The sequence below is a fragment of the Hypanus sabinus genome, chromosome 7 (assembly GCF_030144855.1).
Source record: "Hypanus sabinus isolate sHypSab1 chromosome 7, sHypSab1.hap1, whole genome shotgun sequence".
NCBI classification, from domain to species: Eukaryota; Metazoa; Chordata; class Chondrichthyes; order Myliobatiformes; family Dasyatidae; genus Hypanus; species Hypanus sabinus.
In genome coordinates, this window is record NC_082712.1 from 14,868,424 (window position 1) to 14,889,361 (window position 20,938).

General features: G+C 47.0%; 1 protein-coding gene across 3 annotated transcripts in view; it reads right to left on the bottom strand.

Annotated features, from left to right (window-relative positions):
• The window catches only part of rictora (RPTOR independent companion of MTOR, complex 2 a), a 202,564-nt gene extending 186,014 nt beyond the window's left edge, over positions 1-16,550 (bottom strand). For 2 of the 3 annotated variants that reach the window (XM_059974241.1, XM_059974240.1), the window contains exons 1-2: positions 16,427-16,550; positions 16,229-16,276 (exon numbers count right to left, since the gene is read on the bottom strand). In XM_059974241.1, coding sequence (XP_059830224.1) covers positions 16,229-16,276; positions 16,427-16,475 — 97 coding nt within the window. In that variant the 5' untranslated portion in view covers positions 16,476-16,550. Of the gene's footprint in view, positions 1-16,057; positions 16,204-16,228; positions 16,277-16,426 lie in introns of those variants that run through there. The other variant, XM_059974242.1, reaches the window with a different exon arrangement.
• Between the last annotated feature and the right edge of the window lie 4,388 nt (positions 16,551-20,938).

Consider the following 20,938-nt stretch of genomic DNA (forward strand, 5'->3'; position numbering starts at 1 on the left):
TTGTTGCATGCAGAAATGTAATTTCGTTTTCTCTGCAGGAGTTCATCAATTTCATAAATGCAACACATTATAGTTTGTTTATACATAGCATAAAGGCAAAACAAAACGTTGTATGCAGTGTTATTTCATTTTAAATGTCAAACTGGTTTTGCGGCTCCCAGTGTTTTCTTTTCTGTGGGAAACGGGTCCAAGTGGCTCTTTCAGTGGTAAAGGTTGCTGACCCCTGCCCTAGACTTACGCAGCACAAGGAAACCAGGATTTCAGGAGCACTTAAGAAACTCTTAGGTAAGCAAGATATTCAAGCAGGCAAGAGGAAGAATGGTGGGAAAGTAGAATTTTAATCATGCACAAAAAATGAACATGTTTGTTAGACTAAGTGCCCCTTTCCTGTCTCTAAATACCTATTTTCCTATTACCCATCTTGTAATTACATTGGAAGATTATCACTCAAGAGTAAGTAAAGTGCACGGTGTGAACATCACACAACTGCTCACCTGATTGCTACAAGTACATTCTGACACTGTAGGGAGCCTTAGCTTTATGGAGAATGAAGATATTGTTTGGACAGCTTCTGCTTTCACAATTACTATTTATTAAAGGTTAATTGTATTTACCTTTAACAATGTGTTTAAAAATGCACAATTCTAATTGAAGTCAGTGGAGTACTAAATAATAAGTAAATCACGTCAACTCTCCACAAAGTAAAGCTGGTTCTCCAAGTGGGAAAAACACTGTTCAGGATAATCAGGGATGTCAGCAACCTTCAATATCTTAAAAAAAGATGTGCAAATTATCAAAATAATGAACATTCTAATCTCCAGAGCGAAGTTTGTTGATTGCGACTGTTTCATTTGGCTTGGAATTCCTCAACCTAACTGCTAAGAATGCATGTATAGCTAGGATAAACATAATCTTTAACAATCTCTCCCAACGTCATCTCTAAAATTCTACCCTTGCAACATCTAAAAATCCAAATAATATCTAACTCATACTAAATAGTCTTGACTCGCACTTACAAGTGTACCTATCAGTTTAGTACATTATATTCAACTCACAGCCTATCTCTTCCAGATCGACACATCCAAAAGTCTGCCACAAAACTCAAAATAATGTCAGATCTACTCTTTTAGCAGAGCCTCTCTACCCCGCTTCTCCCGGCAGCAGTACATTGTGGCTTTCCTTAACTTTCCATTGATATTTTTGGCAATATGATGAAGTGCTCAGGCTTCTTATCTCAAGGATAGAAGACCATAAGACAAGAGCAGAATTAAGTTTTTGCATATATTACGTAGGCAAAATGAATTGGAATCTGATGGAAGTGTCATCACAGGTGGGTAGGGCCATAAAGAAACCCTTTGGCACACTGGCCATTGTGTACAGCAGCTGTGTTGTTATGTTGAAGATGTTGTTGAGGCTTAATGTGAAATATTGTGTGCAGTTCGGGTCACCTACCTACAGGAAAGATATCAGTAAGATTGAAAGAGTGCAAAGATATTCCCAGGATTTGATGAGCTGATTATAGCGAAAGGTTAAATAGGTTAGGACTTATTCGCTGAAGCATTGGAGAATGAGGGGAGATTTGATAAGAGATACACAAAATTATGAGGTGTATAGATAAGGTTAATGCAAGCAGGCTTTCTCCACTCAGGTTGGGTGAGACTAGAAGTAAAAGTCATGAGTTAAGGCAAAAGATTAAATATTTACGAGGAACACAAGGGGGAACTTCTGGAAGTGATGAATGCAGATTCAAATGAAACATTTGGGGGAATTTGGATAGGTACATAGATGGAAGGGGTATGGAGGGCCATAGCCCAGATTGATGGGGCTAGGCAAAATAGCTCAGCAAGGACTGGATGAGCCAAATGGCCTGTTTTGGTGCTGCAGTGCTCTTATGACTCTTATAAGTAATTGACCGACCATACATGTTTTGAGTGGAGATACTGGTGAGAAAAGGTCTTTCCTGCGCTTGTTCCCAAGTACCTAGGTAAATTTTAACAGTGCATCCCACTATTTTTCAGCTTCATTAACCATGGAACAGTTTCACTGTGGTTATTCCATCAATTTTCCACACAGAAAGGTCAGTTAGGAAGGTTCAATCATTAGGTATTAATATTGAAGTAGTGAAATGGATTCAACAGTGGCTGGATGGGAGATGCCAGAGAGTAGTGGTGGATAACTGTTTGTCAGGTTGGAGGCTGATGACTAGTGGTGTGCCTCAGGGATTTGTACTGGGTCCAACGTTGTTTGTCATATACATTAATGATCTGGATGATGGGGTGGTAAATTGGATTAGTAAGTATGCAGATGATTTTAAGGTAGGTGGCGTTGCGGATAATGAAGTAGGTTTTCAAAGCTTGCACAGAGATTTAGACCAGTTAGAAGAGTGGGCTGAACAATGGCAGATGGAGTTTAATGCTGATAAATGTGAGGTGCTACATTTTGGTAGGAATAATCCAAATAGGATATACATCGTAAATGGTAGGGCGTTGAAGAATGCAGTAGAACAGAGTGATCTAGGAATAATGGTGCATAGTTCCCTGAAGGTGGAATCTCATGTGGATAGGGTGGTGAAGAAAGCTTTTGGTATGCTGGCCTTTATAAATCAGAGCATTGAGTACAGGAGTTGGGATGTAATGTTAAAATTGTACAAGGCATTGGTAAGGCCGAATTTGGAATATTGTGTACAGTTCTGGTCACCAAATTATAGGAAAGATATCAACAAAATAGAGAGAGTACAGAGGAGATTTACTAGAATGTTACCTGGGTTTCAGCACCTAAGTTACAGGGAAAGGCTGAACAAGTTAGGTCTTTATTCTTTGGAGTGTAGAAGGTTGAGAGGGGACTTGATAGAGGTATTTAAAATAATGAGGGGATAGATTGAGTTGACGTGGATAGGCTTTTTCCATTGAGAGTAGGGGAGATTCAAACAAGAGGACATGATTCAAGAGTTAAAGGGCAAAAGTTTAAGGTAACATGAGGGGGAATTTCTTTACTGAGAGAGTGGTAGCTGTGTGGAACGAGCTTCCAATAGAAGTGGTAGAGGCAGGTTCAGTATTGTCATTTAAAGTAAAATTGGATAGGTAATATGGACAGGAAAGGAATGGAGGGTTATGGGCTGAGTGCGGGCCACTGGGACTAGGTGAGTGCAAGCGTCGGCATGGACTAGAAGGGCCGAGATGGCCTGTTTCCTTGCTGTAATTGTTATATGGTTATAATTTTCTTGAATACATTAACCCAGCCAATTACCACCCCATCAGCCAAGTAACGGAAGGGGTCATCAACAGTGCTATCATACAGCACTTACTCAGCAATAATAAGGCCACTCAGCTCATCACCTCATTGGTCCAAACGTGGACTAAAGAGTTAAATACCAGAGGTGAGGCAAGAGTGATAGCTCTCAACATCAAGCCAATGTTTGACTGAGTATGGCATCAAGGTGTCCTTGTTAAAATTGAGTCAATGGGAATTAGGGGGGGAAATCTTCTGCTGATTGGAATCATACCTGACACAAAGGAAGATGGGTGTGGTGGTTGGAGGACTCACTGCAGGAGTTCCTCAGGGAAGCGTCCTAGGACCAAACATCTTCATCAATGACCTTCCTTCCGTCATAAGGTCAGAAGTGGAGATGACTGCACAATGTTCTGCAGCGTTCGTGACTCCTCAGATAGTGAAGCAGTTCATACCCAAATGTAGCAGGACCTGGACAAGACCCAGGCTTGGACTGACAAGTGGCAAGTAACATTCGAGCCACGCAAGTACCAGGCAATGACCATCTCCAACAAGAGGGTCTAATCATCATCCCTTGACATTCAGTGGTATCACCATCACTGAATCCTCTACTATCAACATCCTGGGGTTACCATTGACAGGAAACTGAACTGGTCTAGCTGTATAAACATCATGGCTACCAGAGCAGGTCAAAGACTAAGAATCCTGCAGCATGTAACTCACCTTCTGACTCCCCAAAGCCTGTCCACCATCTACAAGGCTCAGGTCAGGAATGTAATGGAATACTTGCCACTCGCCTGGATGAGTACAATTCCATCAACACTCAAGAAGTTTGACACCATCCAGTACAAGGTAGCCCACTTGATTGGTACCCCTTCCACAAGTATCCATTATCTCCACCATCGACAAACAGTTACAGCAGTATGTACCATCTACAAGATGCACTGCAACATCACACCAAAGTTCCTAAAGCAGCACCTTTCAGACCCACGACCACCACTACCACCATCTAGAAGGATGAGAACAGTGGATACCTGGGAACACCACCACTTGGACATACCCATCCAAGTCACTCACTGTCCTGATTTGGAAACATATCACTGTTGCTGGGTCAAAATCATGGAATTCCCTCCCTAACAGCACTGTGGTTGTACCTACAACTCAGCGACTGCAGCAGTTCAAGAAGGCAGCTCATCACCACCTTCTCAAGGGCAACTAGGAAGGACAATAAATGATAGCTTAGTTGCCAACGCTCACATCCCATAAATGAATAAATAGAATTATCTGTCTGTATCACACATCAATCTCCCTGATTTCAAAAGATCAAAGTTTTATGAGAGATTGCAATCCCTTGAGCTCTAATGCAGTTCCAGTGAATCTGCCATACGAGTCTCAAAGACCAATAGAAACTTCATGTCCAAGTTAATAGCATTGGTTCACATCAGATCTGACCAGCACAGTTTCCTTGCCTTTGTAATTCAGGCTTGAGATAAAAGCCAACAGTCCATTTGGCATTCTGCTTAGTGTTTACTTATCAACTATTTTTTTAAATTGATCTAATTCTGTTGTTGGCACTCCACAGTTACCAGCGAACATTTAGTAGTAATTTTCCTTTGTTCCAAAATGAATGACCTCACATTTTCCCATCTGCAGAGTTTATTGCCAACTCTGTATTATTGACATTTGCAAACATCGATATACATTACTTTATTCCTTCATCCAACTCATTAATAAATATAAGAATAAATTGAAGCCCTAGAATAGAACTCTTGGGAACACCAATAGTCATATTCTGCCAATCAGAGCATCTCCACTCAGCCCTTCACCTTTTCCACTGATTACTTCCCACCTTCTCACTTCATCTGTCTCCCCAACCTAGTTTCCGTCAGCTGATCCTCCTCCTTCCATTTCTTTTACAGTCCACTCTCCTCTCAGATTCCTTTTCAACCCTTTACCTCTTCCACTTATCCCAACCCAGCTTCCTAAGTCATTCCACCTCCCCTACCCACTCACCTTCCCCCTCACTTGGTCTCACTTATCACCTCCTAGCTTGTAGTCCTTGCCCTCCCACCACCTTCTCATTCTAGTGTCTTCGTCCTTCCTTTCTAATCCAGGAGGAGGATCTCAGCCCGAAATGCTGTCTGTTTATTCCCTTCCTTAGAAGCTGCCTGACCTGCTGAGTTCCTCCAGCATTGTGTGTCACTGCCCTTCCTTCTTGGATTAGAAATCGGCTAAGATGTCCCAGTCCAAAATGAATCTTCAATTCACAATCTTTTTCATAATCTTCCTTTATCTGACTTAAGATGAAGTGTGGTATTATCTGCTGTTCACCCATTTCAATCCTGAGAGCCTTTCCAAACTTATCTACTAATGCTGTTCCCTTAGGCCAGTCCTGCCTCAGGCCTTCCCTGCATCCCATTCTGCCTGAGCACCATCAATGCAGATATTAACCACATAAATCTGTTAACTGAAGCTTCCCCTGTGAAAAATGCAAAGGGAGTTTGTGTCTAACCTGAAAACAACAAATCATAATAATTTCTCACAATCTTGTGAATTTGGTAGAATGCTCAATCAACAGTCCATCTACTGGCTGAAATATCCAATTAAAATCAAAACCAGTAGATGCTGGAAATCAAAAACTGAGAACTGAAAATGCTGGATACACTCAGAAATCAGGCAGCATCTGTGGAAAGAGAAACCAGGTGAACTTCTTCATGTCTTTAGAAAAATTAAATTGGTTTCTCTTTTCACAGATGCTGCCTGGTGCGTTTTTAGTTCAAATATATAACCGTTAGTGTATGTGGCCATGATGCACGATCACCAACCCAGAGTCATTGAGTTATTCTGCACACTAAAAGGCCCTTCAGCCCAAGTTGCCTACCTGAGCTAGTCCCACATCCCTCCAGACTAGGGCTTCCCAACCTTTTTTGACATAGATTCCTATCATTAACTGAGGCGTCTGTGGACCCCAGGTCAGGAACCACTGCTCCAGACATCTCCTATCCACATACAATGTCCCAATGTCTTTTACCAGAGTGATTATACTCATCTACTTGTATGTTTGCTTGTTTCCTGCTTTCTGCCGAGGATACTTTGATTAATTGACTTGTCTGAGGGACACAGATGGCGACGTCTGTGTCCTATGAACAAATTAATAAATTAAAGTGATGGCAGCACCAGCTTTTATTTCCCATTTCTAATTGTCCCTGAACTGAAACAACCCCAGGGACAGTTGAGGGTTAACCACACAGGTGTCATATTTAGGCCAGTCCAGGGGGCAAGGTTGGCACATTTCCTTCCCTGTAAATCGGGTGGAATTTTTCAGCAAACTGATCATTTAAGGTCACCATTACTGAAGAACCCTTTTTAAAAAAAAAACCTAAGATATATTTAATTACATTAGTTGTGTCTGAATCAGTTTTCCTGGTCTCTGATTCAGTAACAATCATTAATGCCAAGTACCTCAAATTCATCACCAATAGCCAGAATCTATCTGCCCATCAGCACTGAGAGAACATTATGATTATCAAGCAGACAGCAGGAACTCAATAATGACCATCCCTACTTTGTTGAGCAACAATTAATGCCATCTTATTTGTGATATCCACCTCCCAAGAATAATTAATGTATATTTTTAAAATGTATAGATACAGTACAGAACACACCCATTCCAACAAGCTGCACTGTCCAGCAATCCACTGATATAATCCCAGCCTAATCACAGGACAACTTACAATGACCAATTAACTTATTGATACATCTTTGGAATATGGATGGAAACTGGAGCACCTAGAGGAAACTCACACACTCACAGGAAGGACATACAAACATCTTACACACAGCATCAGAATTGAACTCCAATACTCTGAGCTGTAAATGTGTCACGCGAACCGCTATGCTACCACAGCACCCCAATGATCGATGATGGCCAGCCACAATCCAACAACATCGATGCTAATACTTATGATTATAGCTTACAACAAAATCTGACCTACACCTGTTTTTGCTGGGTCATAAACTAGTAGCATGCTGTTCATGTTAGCCAGACATTTTCCCAGGGTGGTAATTGCTAATATGAGAGGCGATAATTTTAATGTGATTGGAGGAAAGTATAGGAAGGATGCCAGTGGTAGTTTGGGTTTTTACCCCCACATAGAGAATGGTGAAGTGTAGAAAGTGCTATCTGGGGTGTTAGTAAAGGCAGCTACATTACAGACGTTTAAGAAACTCTTAGATGGGTACAAGGATGACAGAAAAATCAAGGGTTATGTGGGAGAGAGGAGATAGGTTGGTCTTAAAAAGGTAAAAAGCTGGAACAACATTGTGGCCATAAAAGCTGGTACTGTGCTGTACTGCTCTGTGGTCTATTTCAGAAATAGATTTAATATCACTGACATGTGCATTGAAATATGTTGTTTTCCAGCTGAAGCAAAACAAATTTTTAAAAACTATGCATTATTATATATATTTATTTATTGTTGTAATGTAAAAAGAGGGCAAGAAACAAATAGTAAGGTAGTGTACATGAGCTCATTTTCCATTCAGAAATCTGATGACAGAGGGGAAGAAGCCTTGTACTACTTCCCACTGCCACCCAACCTCAGTACTGACCTGGAAGGAAGGCAGAGGGAATTCCAGGTCTTCCCTCGGCTACAACAGGGTTCCAATCAATGGACCAAAGAATGCAAGTTGGATATGCAGCTGCAAAGATCCCATGTGACAGAAGATGCCCGCAGCCCTGCAGCAGCCAACGAGTCCATTCCACTGATCTCCCAAACACCTGTTCACACGTAGGAAGCTGAGGACAAGCTGGGCGTTTGTAAGTTTGGGAAGACTTGTTCTATCACTATTTATTACCTTCATTTTCTTTAACAATATCATTCTGCGGGAATTGAGACAACAACCTTTAAATTTCAATTTTGAAAAGCAGATCCAACAAAAGCATTAAAGAAACTGACCAGAATTTGAAAGAAAGAAATGGTATTGGTTTATGATTGTCACATGAATCAAAATACGGTGAAAATCTTGTCTTGCCCACCATTCATGCTCGAGTAAATGAACATTTAGCTTGGACTCTGGAATTTGCTAGCACAATCACATCTAATGCAAGTTATCTTGTCTTACCACATTGTTAGCCAATGCAAGATAATTAAATAAACTGCTTCGAAAACAACGGCCGTCAGCCTAGTTGATAGTATTCGTGCCACTATCTCAGGATTGTGGGTTAAGTACCATCCCACAGACATGAACACAAAAATCTCGGTGGAGTTCCCTTTTTTCAGATGAGACGTTAAACAGTCAAAAGTATGTTTGGGAGACCATGCATCTAATGAACAGAGAAGTTAACTTTGGTGTTTTGTCCAATTCATCCCCCTGACACCACTGTTAGATCAGATTATCTGGTTACCATATATTTACTCCTTGCAAAACCTTGACATCTGATGTCACATTTCATAAAGATTACTACTGTACTACACTTCACAAATACTTCATTTGACTATACGCCACTTGAGAAGCAGAAGTTAAAAAGATCCACAGATACAAAAGTCTGAAATCCTTTAACTTGTAATTGTTGTCAGAATTCTTTTTAACTCTGCAGTTAATCTTCTGTGTGTTATTTGTTTACTTTTTTATTGTTCACATGATTTGTCCTTTTTCACATTGGCTGTCTGACCCTCTTTGTTGTGTGGATTGTTTTTTATAATGGGTTTTATTGCATTTCTTTGTTTTGTGGCTGTCTACAAAAAGACAAATCTCAAGGTTGTATACAGTATTCATACTTTGAACTTTGAATTCAAACAAAGTGCAACACTGCTTTAATGAAAAAAATCTATGAGCATGAAATATAGAACATTAGATTAGGCTAATTGTCCCCTTTTACCTATTCTGCCACTAAATAAAATATGACAAATCTTTCACCAGAACACCATTATCCACAGAGAGAATTCTTTTGATCTTTTAATATACTTAGTTACTGAGTCCCCCACAATTCCTCTTGGGTAGAGAATTCCAACTATTCAGCACGGTTGGCTGAAGAAATTTCTGTTTTGTTTGTCAAAAGTGGACATGACCCAGTCACGGCAGCTAGAAAATAACCATCCAGAGAAATTTTTCAAGTTTCAATAAAGTCAGCTCTCATTCTTCCAAACTCAGTTGAGCACTAATCAAGTTCGCAAAATCTCTAAATGCTGGTAACATTCAACAGGTCAGACATTAGCGAAAAGAGAACAGTTGAATTGGAAAAATAACTGTTGCAGCTTTATAAAGCTCTAGTTAGGCAGCATCTGAAGTATTCCATACAGTTCTGGACACCCAAGAAGGGATGTCTAAGGCTTTGGAGAGGGTGCAGAAGAAGTTTACCAGGATGCTGCCTGGGTTAGAGGGCATGTGTTAAAAGCAGAGGTTGTTTTCTCTGGAGCAGCAGAGGTTGAGGAGAAATCTGATAGAGAGAGCATGCAGTTTCAAGTTGTTGGGTACCAAGATCTCTGAGGATCTAACCTGGCCCCAACACATCGATGTAGTTATAAAGAAGGCAAGATAGCGACTATACTTCATTAGGAGTTTGAAGAGATTTGGTATGTCAACAAGTACATTCAAAAACTTCTACAGATTTACCATGGTGAGCATTCTGACAGGTTGCATCACTGTTTGACTGTCTCTTCTCACAGACCGAAAGAAGCTGCAGAGGGTTGTAAATTCAGTTGGCTGCATCTTGGGTACTAGCCTACAAAATGCCCAGGACATCTTTAAGAAGCGGTGTGTCAGAAAGGCAGCACACCCAGGGCATGCCCTTTTCTCACTGTTACCATCAGGTAGGAGGTACAGAAGCCTGGAGGCACACATTCAATGATTCAGGAACAGCCTCTTCCCCTCCGCCATCTGATTCCTAAATGGGCTTTGAACCCTTGGACACTACCTCACCTTTTAAATGTATATTATTTGTTTTTTAGCATGATGCTTAATCTATTCTATATATGTATACTGTAATTGGTTTACTTATTATTATTTTATTTTTTTCTCTTCTATTTATATATTGCATTGAACTGCTGCAAATTTCATGACACATGTCGGTGATAAAAACCTGATTCTGTTAAGATTATGAGAGGTATAGAGAGAGCAGACAGACAGCATCTTTTTCCCACAGTTGAAATGTCTAATGCCAGACGGTATGCCTTTCAGGTGAGAGGGAGCAATTTCAAAGGGGATGTGAGGGGCAGGTTCTTTTACACGGAGAGTGGTGAGTGCCTGGAATATACTGCCTGGGGAGGTGGTAGAGGCAGTGTATTCCAGGCAATCACCACTCTCACTAGGGCTTTTAAAGAGACATTTAGATCGGCACATGGATGTGAGGAAAATGGAGGGATATGGACATTGTGTAGGCAGAGGGGATCAGTTTAGTTGGTCATTCGGTTACTAATTTATTTGCTCAGCACAACATTATGGGCCAAATGGCCTGTCCTGTGCTGTAGTGTTCTATGCCTATGTTTCTGATCAGTGTTTACAACATTCTTTTTATTTCTGATTTCCAAGATCGACAATTCTTTGATTTATTTAATTTCCAAAGGAAGACTAGATGGCTATAAGCAACAAAACTGGACAGAACAGGTTTGAATGTTTGCTATTTCCTTCACTTTCTAGATACTTTTCAACATTAATACAACTTGAAAAGTCCAGAAGTGGTCAACATTATCATGACATAATATTTCAGACTACCAGCCCTTTAACAAAATACTTTGATCACAAATCACAAATGGAGGCGCCCGCAATTTGCATTTTTCTGCTCAACCTTTGTGTACTAGATGCCTAGCATCAGTAACATGTGGGCTAATGTGTAGGGTGATGAATAGGGGTGTTACACATTAGTGTAACATTTGCTAAAAATTCAACTGGAAAAAAATCAATAGATAGCAATTAAAATCATGCTGTCTATCAACAACATCTGACAGTCAAAGCAGTATCAGATCACTTCAAAAAGACTCATAGCAATCTCAGATGGCATTTTAGAATTAGCTCCATACACTCTGACGCCTTTGACAATTTATATATCAAGTACCCCACCAATCACAACCATGGTTAATCTATAGAAATGATAGAATCAAATCACAGCACCCTTATTTTCTTAATTGCTGTGTATAAAAGGAACCAGTTATATGCTTTCTAATAATAAACCAAAGAATTAATGAGAAAGTCCAGTTAATTACACAGTAATCTTTTGCATCCAAACATCCCACAGCTTTAATCAAAATATACACCGATCCACCATTTAAATTAACATAATTAGTAACTTGATTCTTTTCTTCACATACATATAAATGAGTTTGGTTTTTCTTTCAAATTTCCACATCTCATTATGCTCTGGGTATAGCAGTAGAAAATCTATTTTACAACTGGCACCATCCTAACTCGTATTTACTGAGTTTAACACTGAATACAGGGCTGTCTGCAGCAGAGACGGGGGCTGTTGGGGAAAGGTGTGGAATACAAAGAGAAATGGAGCCCGTTTCTCCCGACTGCATCTACAGTCCCGTATAAACAATGAGGTTATTTCAAAATGGGTGACATCCAGGCATGCAGGGGGTGGGCGAGACACCGATTTGTAAACGGCAACACTACAAAACAACTCTCGTCAAACACGGAATGAAATGGAACTAACAGCAGTTGCTAATTCTACCAGGGAAAGTCAAAAATATCATTTTAGCCGGAAAATGACAGACCGCGGCGAACTGGCCACGCTCATGACCGAAAATGGGTAGAGGGACTGGATCAGCCCTCGTTAACGGGCCGATGGTGTGAGCACGGATCATCGGCCTCGCGTCCCTCGCACAAGCCGGGTCCACGGTGCTCTGCGCCGCCAGCGCCGCGGCCCGGTGTCCGGCCCCGGCCCCGGCCCTCCCCCGCAGGACGTGGCCGACCCATCATCCTCCTCTCTCCCCACCCAAACAAGAAAGGCAATCAAACATTCCCCCAAAGGAAAGCCGGCCGGCCGGCCGGTCGCCGGAGGAGGGAGACGGGCCAAATGCCGGGAGCTTCACACCGTGGCACAGAGCCGTAGGACACGGCACCCTCACCCCTGAGATACTGGCTGACCACTTCAAAGTTCAGGAAATTCAATGTAAATTTACTACCCAAGTACACTTATGTCGCCAAGATTCACTTTCTCCAGGGCCTACTCAGTAAATACAAAGAAAGACAAGACCGCACACAAGACGGACAGCCAATGTACAAACGACAACTGCAATTACAAAAAAAAACGCAATAAATATCGAGAACATGAGATAAGATTCCTTGGAAGTGAGTCCTTAGGTTGTGGGAATGTTTCAGTGATGGGACAAACGGTAATCCCCTTTGGTTCAAGGGCCTGATGGTTGAGAGGTACTATCTTATTGATGAACCTGGTGGTGTGGGACCTGAGGCAGGTAGGAGTACCCTGACAATACCACAGCAATGGCTGGGCACCAAATGATCAGTTTTTTAAATTATGAGAGGCACGAAGTCTTCCTCCTGCCCCTGGGGAAAACATCAAGTACTAGAGGATGTGCACAGTAGGTGAGTGGGGAAAGTTTTTCTTCATACAAAGTACAGTTAGTTCCAGAAATCAAGAGGATTTCAGAGAGGTACATCAGTATGCTGGGGATGCAGGGAGATGGGCACTGAGTTGGCAAAAAAGATCATGTCCAGCACTAGCCATCGTGGGCCGAAGAGGCTGTTCCTGTGCTAGACTGTTCTATTGGGCAAATCTGAACTGATACTGGGAGATTCATCAACAGGCTATGGAAGTCAATGGTAACATCAGTTTATCATTTTATCAGTTTATCAGTTTAACAGTTTAATTACATCTCATCAAAGATAGTTCAGAATCAACTTCTGAGCACGGTGAAACATTGGAATTCATTGCCACAGACGAACGTAGAGGCCACTTCATTTGGCATATCGAAAGGGAAGGTGGATAGGTTCTTAATTAGTCATGGAGTCAAAGGTTATGGGGAGAAGGGGCTGAGAGGAAAAGTAAATCAGAGCAGACTCAATGGACCAAATGTCCTGATTCTGCTCCATTGTCTTAGAGTCTAATCAAAAGTGTAAAGCTTTTGAGGGGGTAAAGATTAATAGCAAAAGGAGGGAGAGGACAAATTTGGATTTTCTCTGGCATGCTGGAGGCTGAGGGAAGACGATGGACGATCATAAAATGAAAAGACACAGATAGGGAAGAGACAATATACCCTCAGAGTAGAAAAGTCAAATACTAGACGACATGGAGGGGGAGGGAGGTTTACAGGAGATGTGTATAGAGTATGGTTGGTGCCTCGGAGACACTTGTGGGGAAAGTGGTAGAAGCAAATACGATAGTTCTATTTGAGCATCATTAAATACACATGAACATGCAAGGAATGGAGGACTAGCCATCATGTGCAAGCAGGTGGGTTAATTTGGCATCAAAGTTCAAAGTAAATTTATTATCAAAGTACAAACTTCATGTGTCACCATCTACAACCCTGAGATTCATTTCCTTGCTGGCATTCACAGCAAATACAAGAAACACAATTGAATCAATGAAAAACCACGTCCAACAGGACAAACAGTGTGCAAAAAACAACAAACTGTGTAAATACAAAAATAAATATAAATAAATAAATTATACATAAATAAGCAATAAATAAAGAAAATGAAATGGAGAATCCTTGAAAGTGAGTCGATGGGTTGTGGGAACAGTTCAGTGTTGGGGTGAGGACCCATGGCTGCCACAGATACTATCAGCTGAATGGCCTATTCTACATTCAGTTAACCACATTTGAGAATCTGGAGCCACATACAGGCCAGAATGAGTGAGGAAGGCCTATTTCCTCCCCAAGGTCATTAGTAATTCAGATTTTGTTTTACAACAATTGACTAGTCTTCTCGTAACTGTGACCGACACTACCAAATTTTGTTCCATTACTTCTTTTCAAATTCTCCAATTGCTATCCTGGGATTTAAACTTGTGAGTCAGAATCAATGATCCAGAACTCCAGCTACTTGTCCAGTAACAGACAGCGCAGGCACCACACTGGTTGACATACCATATGTTTTAACTGTTAGAAAAGCAGCATCTCAGGAATATCATGAACATACTGCTGTGATAAAGCTGAATCGTATCAGAGCACGTTTTGTTAAACCTTAGTTTTCTTAGTCAACGGATAAGCGGTTTTCATTTGTTCCCTGGGTATCTGGTGGAGAGTTTGTGTCTCCAGGGTGCTAAATAATCAAGATCGTTAGTTAGAGGGTCCAATGCACAGGACTGGAAAAAGCTGCAGAAGACTATAAACTCAGCCAGCTCCATCACAGGCATTTGCCTCCCCACCATTGAGGACATCCTCAAAAGGCAATGCCTCAAGATGGCCTCATTCATTATTTAGGACACCCCACCACCCAGGACATGTCCTCTTCTCATTAATACCATCAGGGAGGAGGTACAGGAGCTGGAAGACGCACACTTCCCCTTCTGAATAGTCCATGAACACTACTTCACCATTTCACTCTCTTTGCACTATTTACATTCTTATTGTCATTTATCGTATTTTTATGTTGCGTACTGTATTGTTGCCACAAATGTCATCATATGCCAGTGATAATAAACCTGATTCTGATATGGCAAAGAAAATGTGCTTGTAAAATCCCCAAATGCTACTACTGTCAGCACAGGTTGTGATGGACAAATGTTCCTGCTGAGTTAGCACTGAGGGGAGCAAATGGAAAGAATGGTTGGGATGAGATTTCTATAATTTCTCTGGATATGGAAATCAATGGAAAGACATCAGTTAGCGGCTCATAATTGCTCTTGACAAATGAGTGGTCTCCTAGGCCACTGAAGAGTCAATTTACATTGCCAGATCAGGAATCATATGTACGCCAGATCAGGTAAGGACAGATTTCCAAACATGAGGAAATCTGCAGATGCTGGAAATCCAAAGCAACCCACACAAAATGCTGAAGGAACTCAGCAGGCCAGGCAGCATCCATGGGAGGGTAGTTGTTTTATAAGGACAGAGTTCCTCCTCTTAAGGACATCAGTGAACCTGATGAGTTTGAAAGACCTTTGGTTGCTTTGAGGTCAATTTTAAATGTGCACCGCGAAGTTGGATGGGACATGACAATGTTAAGGTACAGTAGGGGTGATGGACGACAATGCTTGCACCATGAAGTTGAAGCATGTGAAATGGAAATAAAATATGGAATGATTGGCCATCCACAGAACAGCAGTACTATAATGAGTGGTATTGCAGCCACAGAAATGGAACGGGAAGCTTAAGGAGTGTACAATCCAGAGGGCCAAAATTCAGCTGACATCTTCATCACAACTTGCCCCCCCCTCGCAAATCTGCTCCTGCTCTATCCAACAGCAGAACACTCCTTCACATCACTAGCCCACTCCTCATAGTGGCTCGTCCCTACATCTTCCACCACACCCCATCCAGTAATCAACCCCTCCCCTCCCCTCCACTGCCACTGGTCACCCTGCATCCACTAGTTCCCCCCCCCCTCAGTGGTTCCCACTACACATCACTCAGTCATCCCTCACCATCCAGTGATCAAACTGCCCTCTGAGTGATTCCCCCTCACATTCCACTCAATCATCCCTCCCTCGCTCCCCTACTACTAACTCAGTCGATAGTCACCCTCCCCCAATGTTCCCCCCCCCAGTGGTTCCCACTACACATCACTCAGTCATCCCTCACCATCCAGTGATCAAACTGCCCTCTGAGTGATTCCCCCTCACATTCCACTCAATCATCCCTCCCTCGCTCCCCTACTACTAACTCAGTCGATAGTCACCCTCCCCCAATGTTTCCCTCACCCCTCAGTGGATCCCGTCCCTGTTGTTGGCATTTGAACAGCCGGTGCCCGCCCGCCGGACGGTCCGATTGCCGCATCCAGTCAAGAGGGCGTCCAGGGCCAGACGGAGGGGGTCAGGGTCCGGCAGCGCCCCGGCGCCGGCCTAGCGGTGCCCCTCCCCAGGTTTTCTTACCTCGGGTCAGGTCAAGCGGTACGTTCTCCTCGCCGCTGTCATTCCGCCCTGCCGACCGAATAGGGAGAGAGAAAACAACACGGTTAATGGTTTCCTCTCAGGGGAAGTCAGGCGCTTTCATTTAAAGCTGCAGCCGTGGCGATGGGGAGGGGAAGAGGAGAGGTGGTGGTCGGGGATGGGGGAGGCCAGCGCGGGTACCTCGGATGCGGAGGCTCCGGACGGAGCAGCCGCGGATGCTGACCGCCATCTTCACGGGCTCTCCGCTCTCTGCCGGGGCATCGCGCCAGCCACACCACAGCGGAAGCGCCGCGCTGCCCTGCCCTCTCGCGAGACTTGGCCTGCGGCAGTCAATGAGAGCAGGCGGGGCGTGGGGAGACACGAGAGGCGGGGCGTGGGGAGACGAGGGGAGGGGCGTGGGGAGACGAGGGGAGGGGCGTGGGGAGACGAGGGGAGGGGCGTGGGGAGACGAGGGGAGGGGCGTGGGGAGACACGAGGGGAGGGGCGTGGGGAGACGAGGGGAGGGGCGTGGGGAGACGAGGGGAGGGGCGTGGGGAGACACGAGGGGAGGGGCGTGGGGAGACGAGGGGAGGGGCGTGGGGAGACACGAGGGGAGGGGCGTGGGGAGACGAGGGGAGGGGCGTGGGGAGACACGAGGGGAGGGGCGTGGGGAGACACGAGGGGAGGGGCGTGGGGAGACACGAGGGGAGGGGCGTGGGGAGACACGAGAGGCGGGGCGGGGGGAGACACGAGAGGCGGGGCGTGGGGAGACACGAGGGGAGGGGCGTGGGGACACGAGAGGCGGGGCGTGGGGAGACACGAGGGGAGGGGCGTGGGGAGACACGAGGGGAGGGGCGTGGGGAGACACGAGGGGAGGGGCGTGGGGAGACACGAGAGGCGGGGCGTGGGGAGACACGAGGGGAGGGGCGTGGGGAAACGAGAGGCGGGGCGTGGGGAGACGAGGGGAGGGGCGTGGGGAGGGGAGGGGCGTGGGGAGACGAGGGGAGGGGCGTGGGGAGGGGAGGGGCGTGGGGAGACGAGGGGAGGGGCGTGGGGAGGAGAGGCGGGGCGTGGGGAGACGAGGGGAGGGGCGTGGGGAGGAGAGGCGGGGCGTGGGGAGACGAGAGGCGGGGCGTGGGGAGACGAGGGGAGGGGCGTGGGGAGGAGAGGCGGGGCGTGGGGAGACGAGGGGAGGGGCGTGGGGAGACGAGAGGCGGGGCGTGGGGAGGAGGGGAGGGGCGTGGGGAGGAGAGGCGGGGCGTGGGGAGGAGAACAGGCGGGGCGTGGGGAGGCGGGGCGTGGGGAGGCGGGGCGTGGGGAGACACGAGAGGCGGGGCGTGGGGAGACACGAGAGGCGGGGCGTGGGGAGACACGAGAGGCGGGGCGTGGGGAGACACGAGGGGCGGGGCGTGGGGAGGAGGGGAGGGGCGTGGGGAGACGAGGGGAGGGGCGTGGGGAGGAGAGGCGGGGCGTGGGGAGACGAGAGGCGGGGCGTGGGGAGGGGAGGGGCGTGGGGAGGAGGGGAGGGGCGTGGGGAGGAGGGGAGGGGCGTGGGGAGGAGGGGAGGGGCGTGGGGAGGAGAGGCGGGGCGTGGGGAGACGAGGGGAGGGGCGTGGGGAGACGGGGCGTGGGGAGGGGAGGGGCGTGGGGAGACGGGGCGTGGGGAGGAGGGGAGGGGCGTGGGGAGACGAGGGGAGGGGCGTGGGGAGACGAGGGGAGGGGCGTGGGGAGGAGAGGCGGGGCGTGGGGAGACGAGGGGAGGGGCGTGGGGAGACGAGGGGAGGGGCGTGGGGAGGAGAGGCGGGGCGTGGGGAGACGAGGCGGGGCGTGGGGAGACGAGGGGAGGGGCGTGGGGAGACGAGGGGAGGGGCGTGGGGAGGAGAGGCGGGGCGTGGGGAGACGAGGGGAGGGGCGTGGGGAGACGGGGCGTGGGGAGGAGGGGAGGGGCGTGGGGAGACGGGGCGTGGGGAGGAGGGGAGGGGCGTGGGGAGACGAGGGGAGGGGCGTGGGGAGACGAGGGGAGGGGCGTGGGGAGGCGGGGCGTGGGGAGGGGCGTGGGGAGGAGGGGAGGGGAGAGGCGGGGCGTGGGGAGACGAGGGGAGGGGCGTGGGGAGGAGGGAGGGGCGTGGGGAGGAGGGGAGGGGCGTGGGGAGGGGGCGTGGGGGAGGGGAGGGGCGTGGGGAGACGAGGGGAGGGGCGTGGGGAGGAGAAGAGGCGGGGCGTGGGGAGACGAGAGGCGGGGCGTGGGGAGACGAGGGGAGGGGCGTGGGGAGACGGGGCGTGGGGAGACGAGAGGCGGGGCGTGGGGAGACGAGAGGCGGGGCGTGGGGAGGGGGCGTGGGGAGGAGGGGAGGGGCGTGGGGAGACGGGGGGCGTGGTGAGACGAGGGGAGGGGCGTGGGGAGACGGGGCGTGGGGAGGAGGGGAGGGGCGTGGGGAGACGAGGGGAGGGGCGTGGGGAGGAGGGGAGGGGAGACGAGAGGCGGGGCGTGGGGAGACGAGGGCATTGGGTTGGGGAGGGGTGGGGAGACGAGTGGGGAGGGGAGGGGAGGACAAATGGAGGGTGGCATGGGGAGACGAGGGAAGGGGCATGGTGAGAGGGAGGGGTGGGGCAGGGCAGAGGAGGGGTGTGAGGTGAGGGGCCTGGGGAGAGGGAATGGAAATGTGAGGGGAGAGGTGGAGGAGTGTGAGTGTGAGAGTGTGGGGTTGTTGGGTTGTGAGGGGAGGGGCATAGGGTGTGGTGTTTGTTGAAAAAGGTGAGAGGGCTCGGCTGGTAGGGAAGAGGAGGGATGTAGGAAGAGGGGTTGAGGCTTGTGGAAAGAAGGGGAGAGTATGAGGAGAAAAGTCAGGAATTGGGGGAACAGGGGTGGGTGGGGTTTGTAGGGAAAAGAGGGAAAGAAAGTGTGGAAAGTATGTCGATTGTGGAGAAGAGAGTGGGAGGTGCATGGAAAAAGAGGTGGGGCTTTTGCGGGCTTGGGTAAAGTTATGGGAGATGGGTGGGTCTTGTTGGAGGGGGGTGTTGGGCAAGGGGTGTGATTTGTGGGGAAAAAGTGAAAGGCTTTGGGGCAGGATTGGAGTGGGGGAGTGGCAGAATTTGTGGAGGAGAGGGGTAATGATGTGAGAAGGGGCTTGTGGTGGAAGAGGGTTTTCAAAGCTTGGGTACTGATGGAGAGGGGGCTTCTGGGAAAGAGGGGAAAACTGAGCTCACTTGGGGAAGAGAGGGGGGGGGTGCTGGTGAGGGAGGGTTGTGTGGGAAACAGGTGGTGCTTGTGGTGGAAGGTGAGAGAGGGTAGAGGGCTTGTTTGGGAGAGAGAAGTGGTATGCATTGTGGAGAGGAGCTGGGCTTGTAGCAGAGAAAAGGGCATAACGCCATAAGTTATAGGGCAGAGTTTCTTCTGGGGAGAGGATGGGTGGGATTTGTGCGAAGTGAGATGAGGCTTGTGAAGGGGATTGGGCCAATGGTGAGTGACGGAATATGAGGCTTTTGAGGTCAGGGTGAGAAGGTGTAGGGAAGAGTTAATGAACCCATGACCTTCAACACTCCCACCCACGAGGTGTGTCCTCAACTCCCTACTCTCCTTCCTGTACACTCATGTCTGAGTGGGAAGGTTCTTCTCTCACTCCAGCAGCAAGTTTGTGGATGTTATCACTGTACTGGGCTGAATTTCAAAAAAAAAACAATGATTCAGAGTGCAGGAAGGAGATAGAGAACCTACTGGCATAGTGTCATTATGGGTTCCCATAATGTCAGCAAAACTAAAAAGCTTCTCGTTGATTCCAGGAGGAGGGGCAATAAATATTGATGGTGCTGAGGTTGAGTTGCTTCAAGTCCTCGGATTGAACATCACTGATAACTGGTCCAACCACACAAACACCATGACCAATAAAGTGCTTCTACTTCCTCAGGAGGCTAAAGAAATTTGTGTATCTCCTTTCACCCTCCAACACTGCAGCCCAGGTTCCATTCCTGCTGCTGTCCGTCCGGAGTTTGTACAATGAGTTGCTTTGGGTGCTCTGGTTCTGTCCCACAGTCCAGAGACGTACCAGTTGGGAGGTTAATTGGTCATTGTAACTTGTCCTGTGATTAGGCTGGGGGGGTGCTGGATGAAGGACCAGAAGGGACAATTCCACGCTTTATCTCAATAAATAAACGGTTTTAATGAATGCACCAGAGAAAGCACTCGGATGCATCTTGCCTTAATACACAACTGCTCTATCTTCATTGGACCACGTCCGCTTCCCCTGCGCGTGCTCTGTCTACACTCCTCACAGCCTTGCTAAAGCAGCCGGCAGAATCAAAACCCCACCCACCCTGAACATCCTCTCTTCTCCCTTCTCCCATTGGACAGAAGATACAAAATCCGGACTCAAGGACATTTCTACGCCACTGTTATAAGACTATCCAACAGACCCCTAGTATGGTAATTCCAAGTTCAAGTTTCTAGTCATTCTGCCATACACATGTTCACTTGTGTGCCATGTCATATGACGTGGGTGATCCTGGTCTTTCCATGACCATGATTGTTCTTGGCAAGTTTTTGGACAAAGGTGCCTTCTTCTGGGCAGAGTCTTTACAAGACAGGTGACTCCAGCCATTATCGATACTCTTCAGAGATTGTCTGCCTGGCGTTAGTGGTCATGTAACCAGGACTTGTGATATGCACCAGTTTCTCATTTGACCATCCACCACCTGCTCCCGTGGCTTCATGTGACC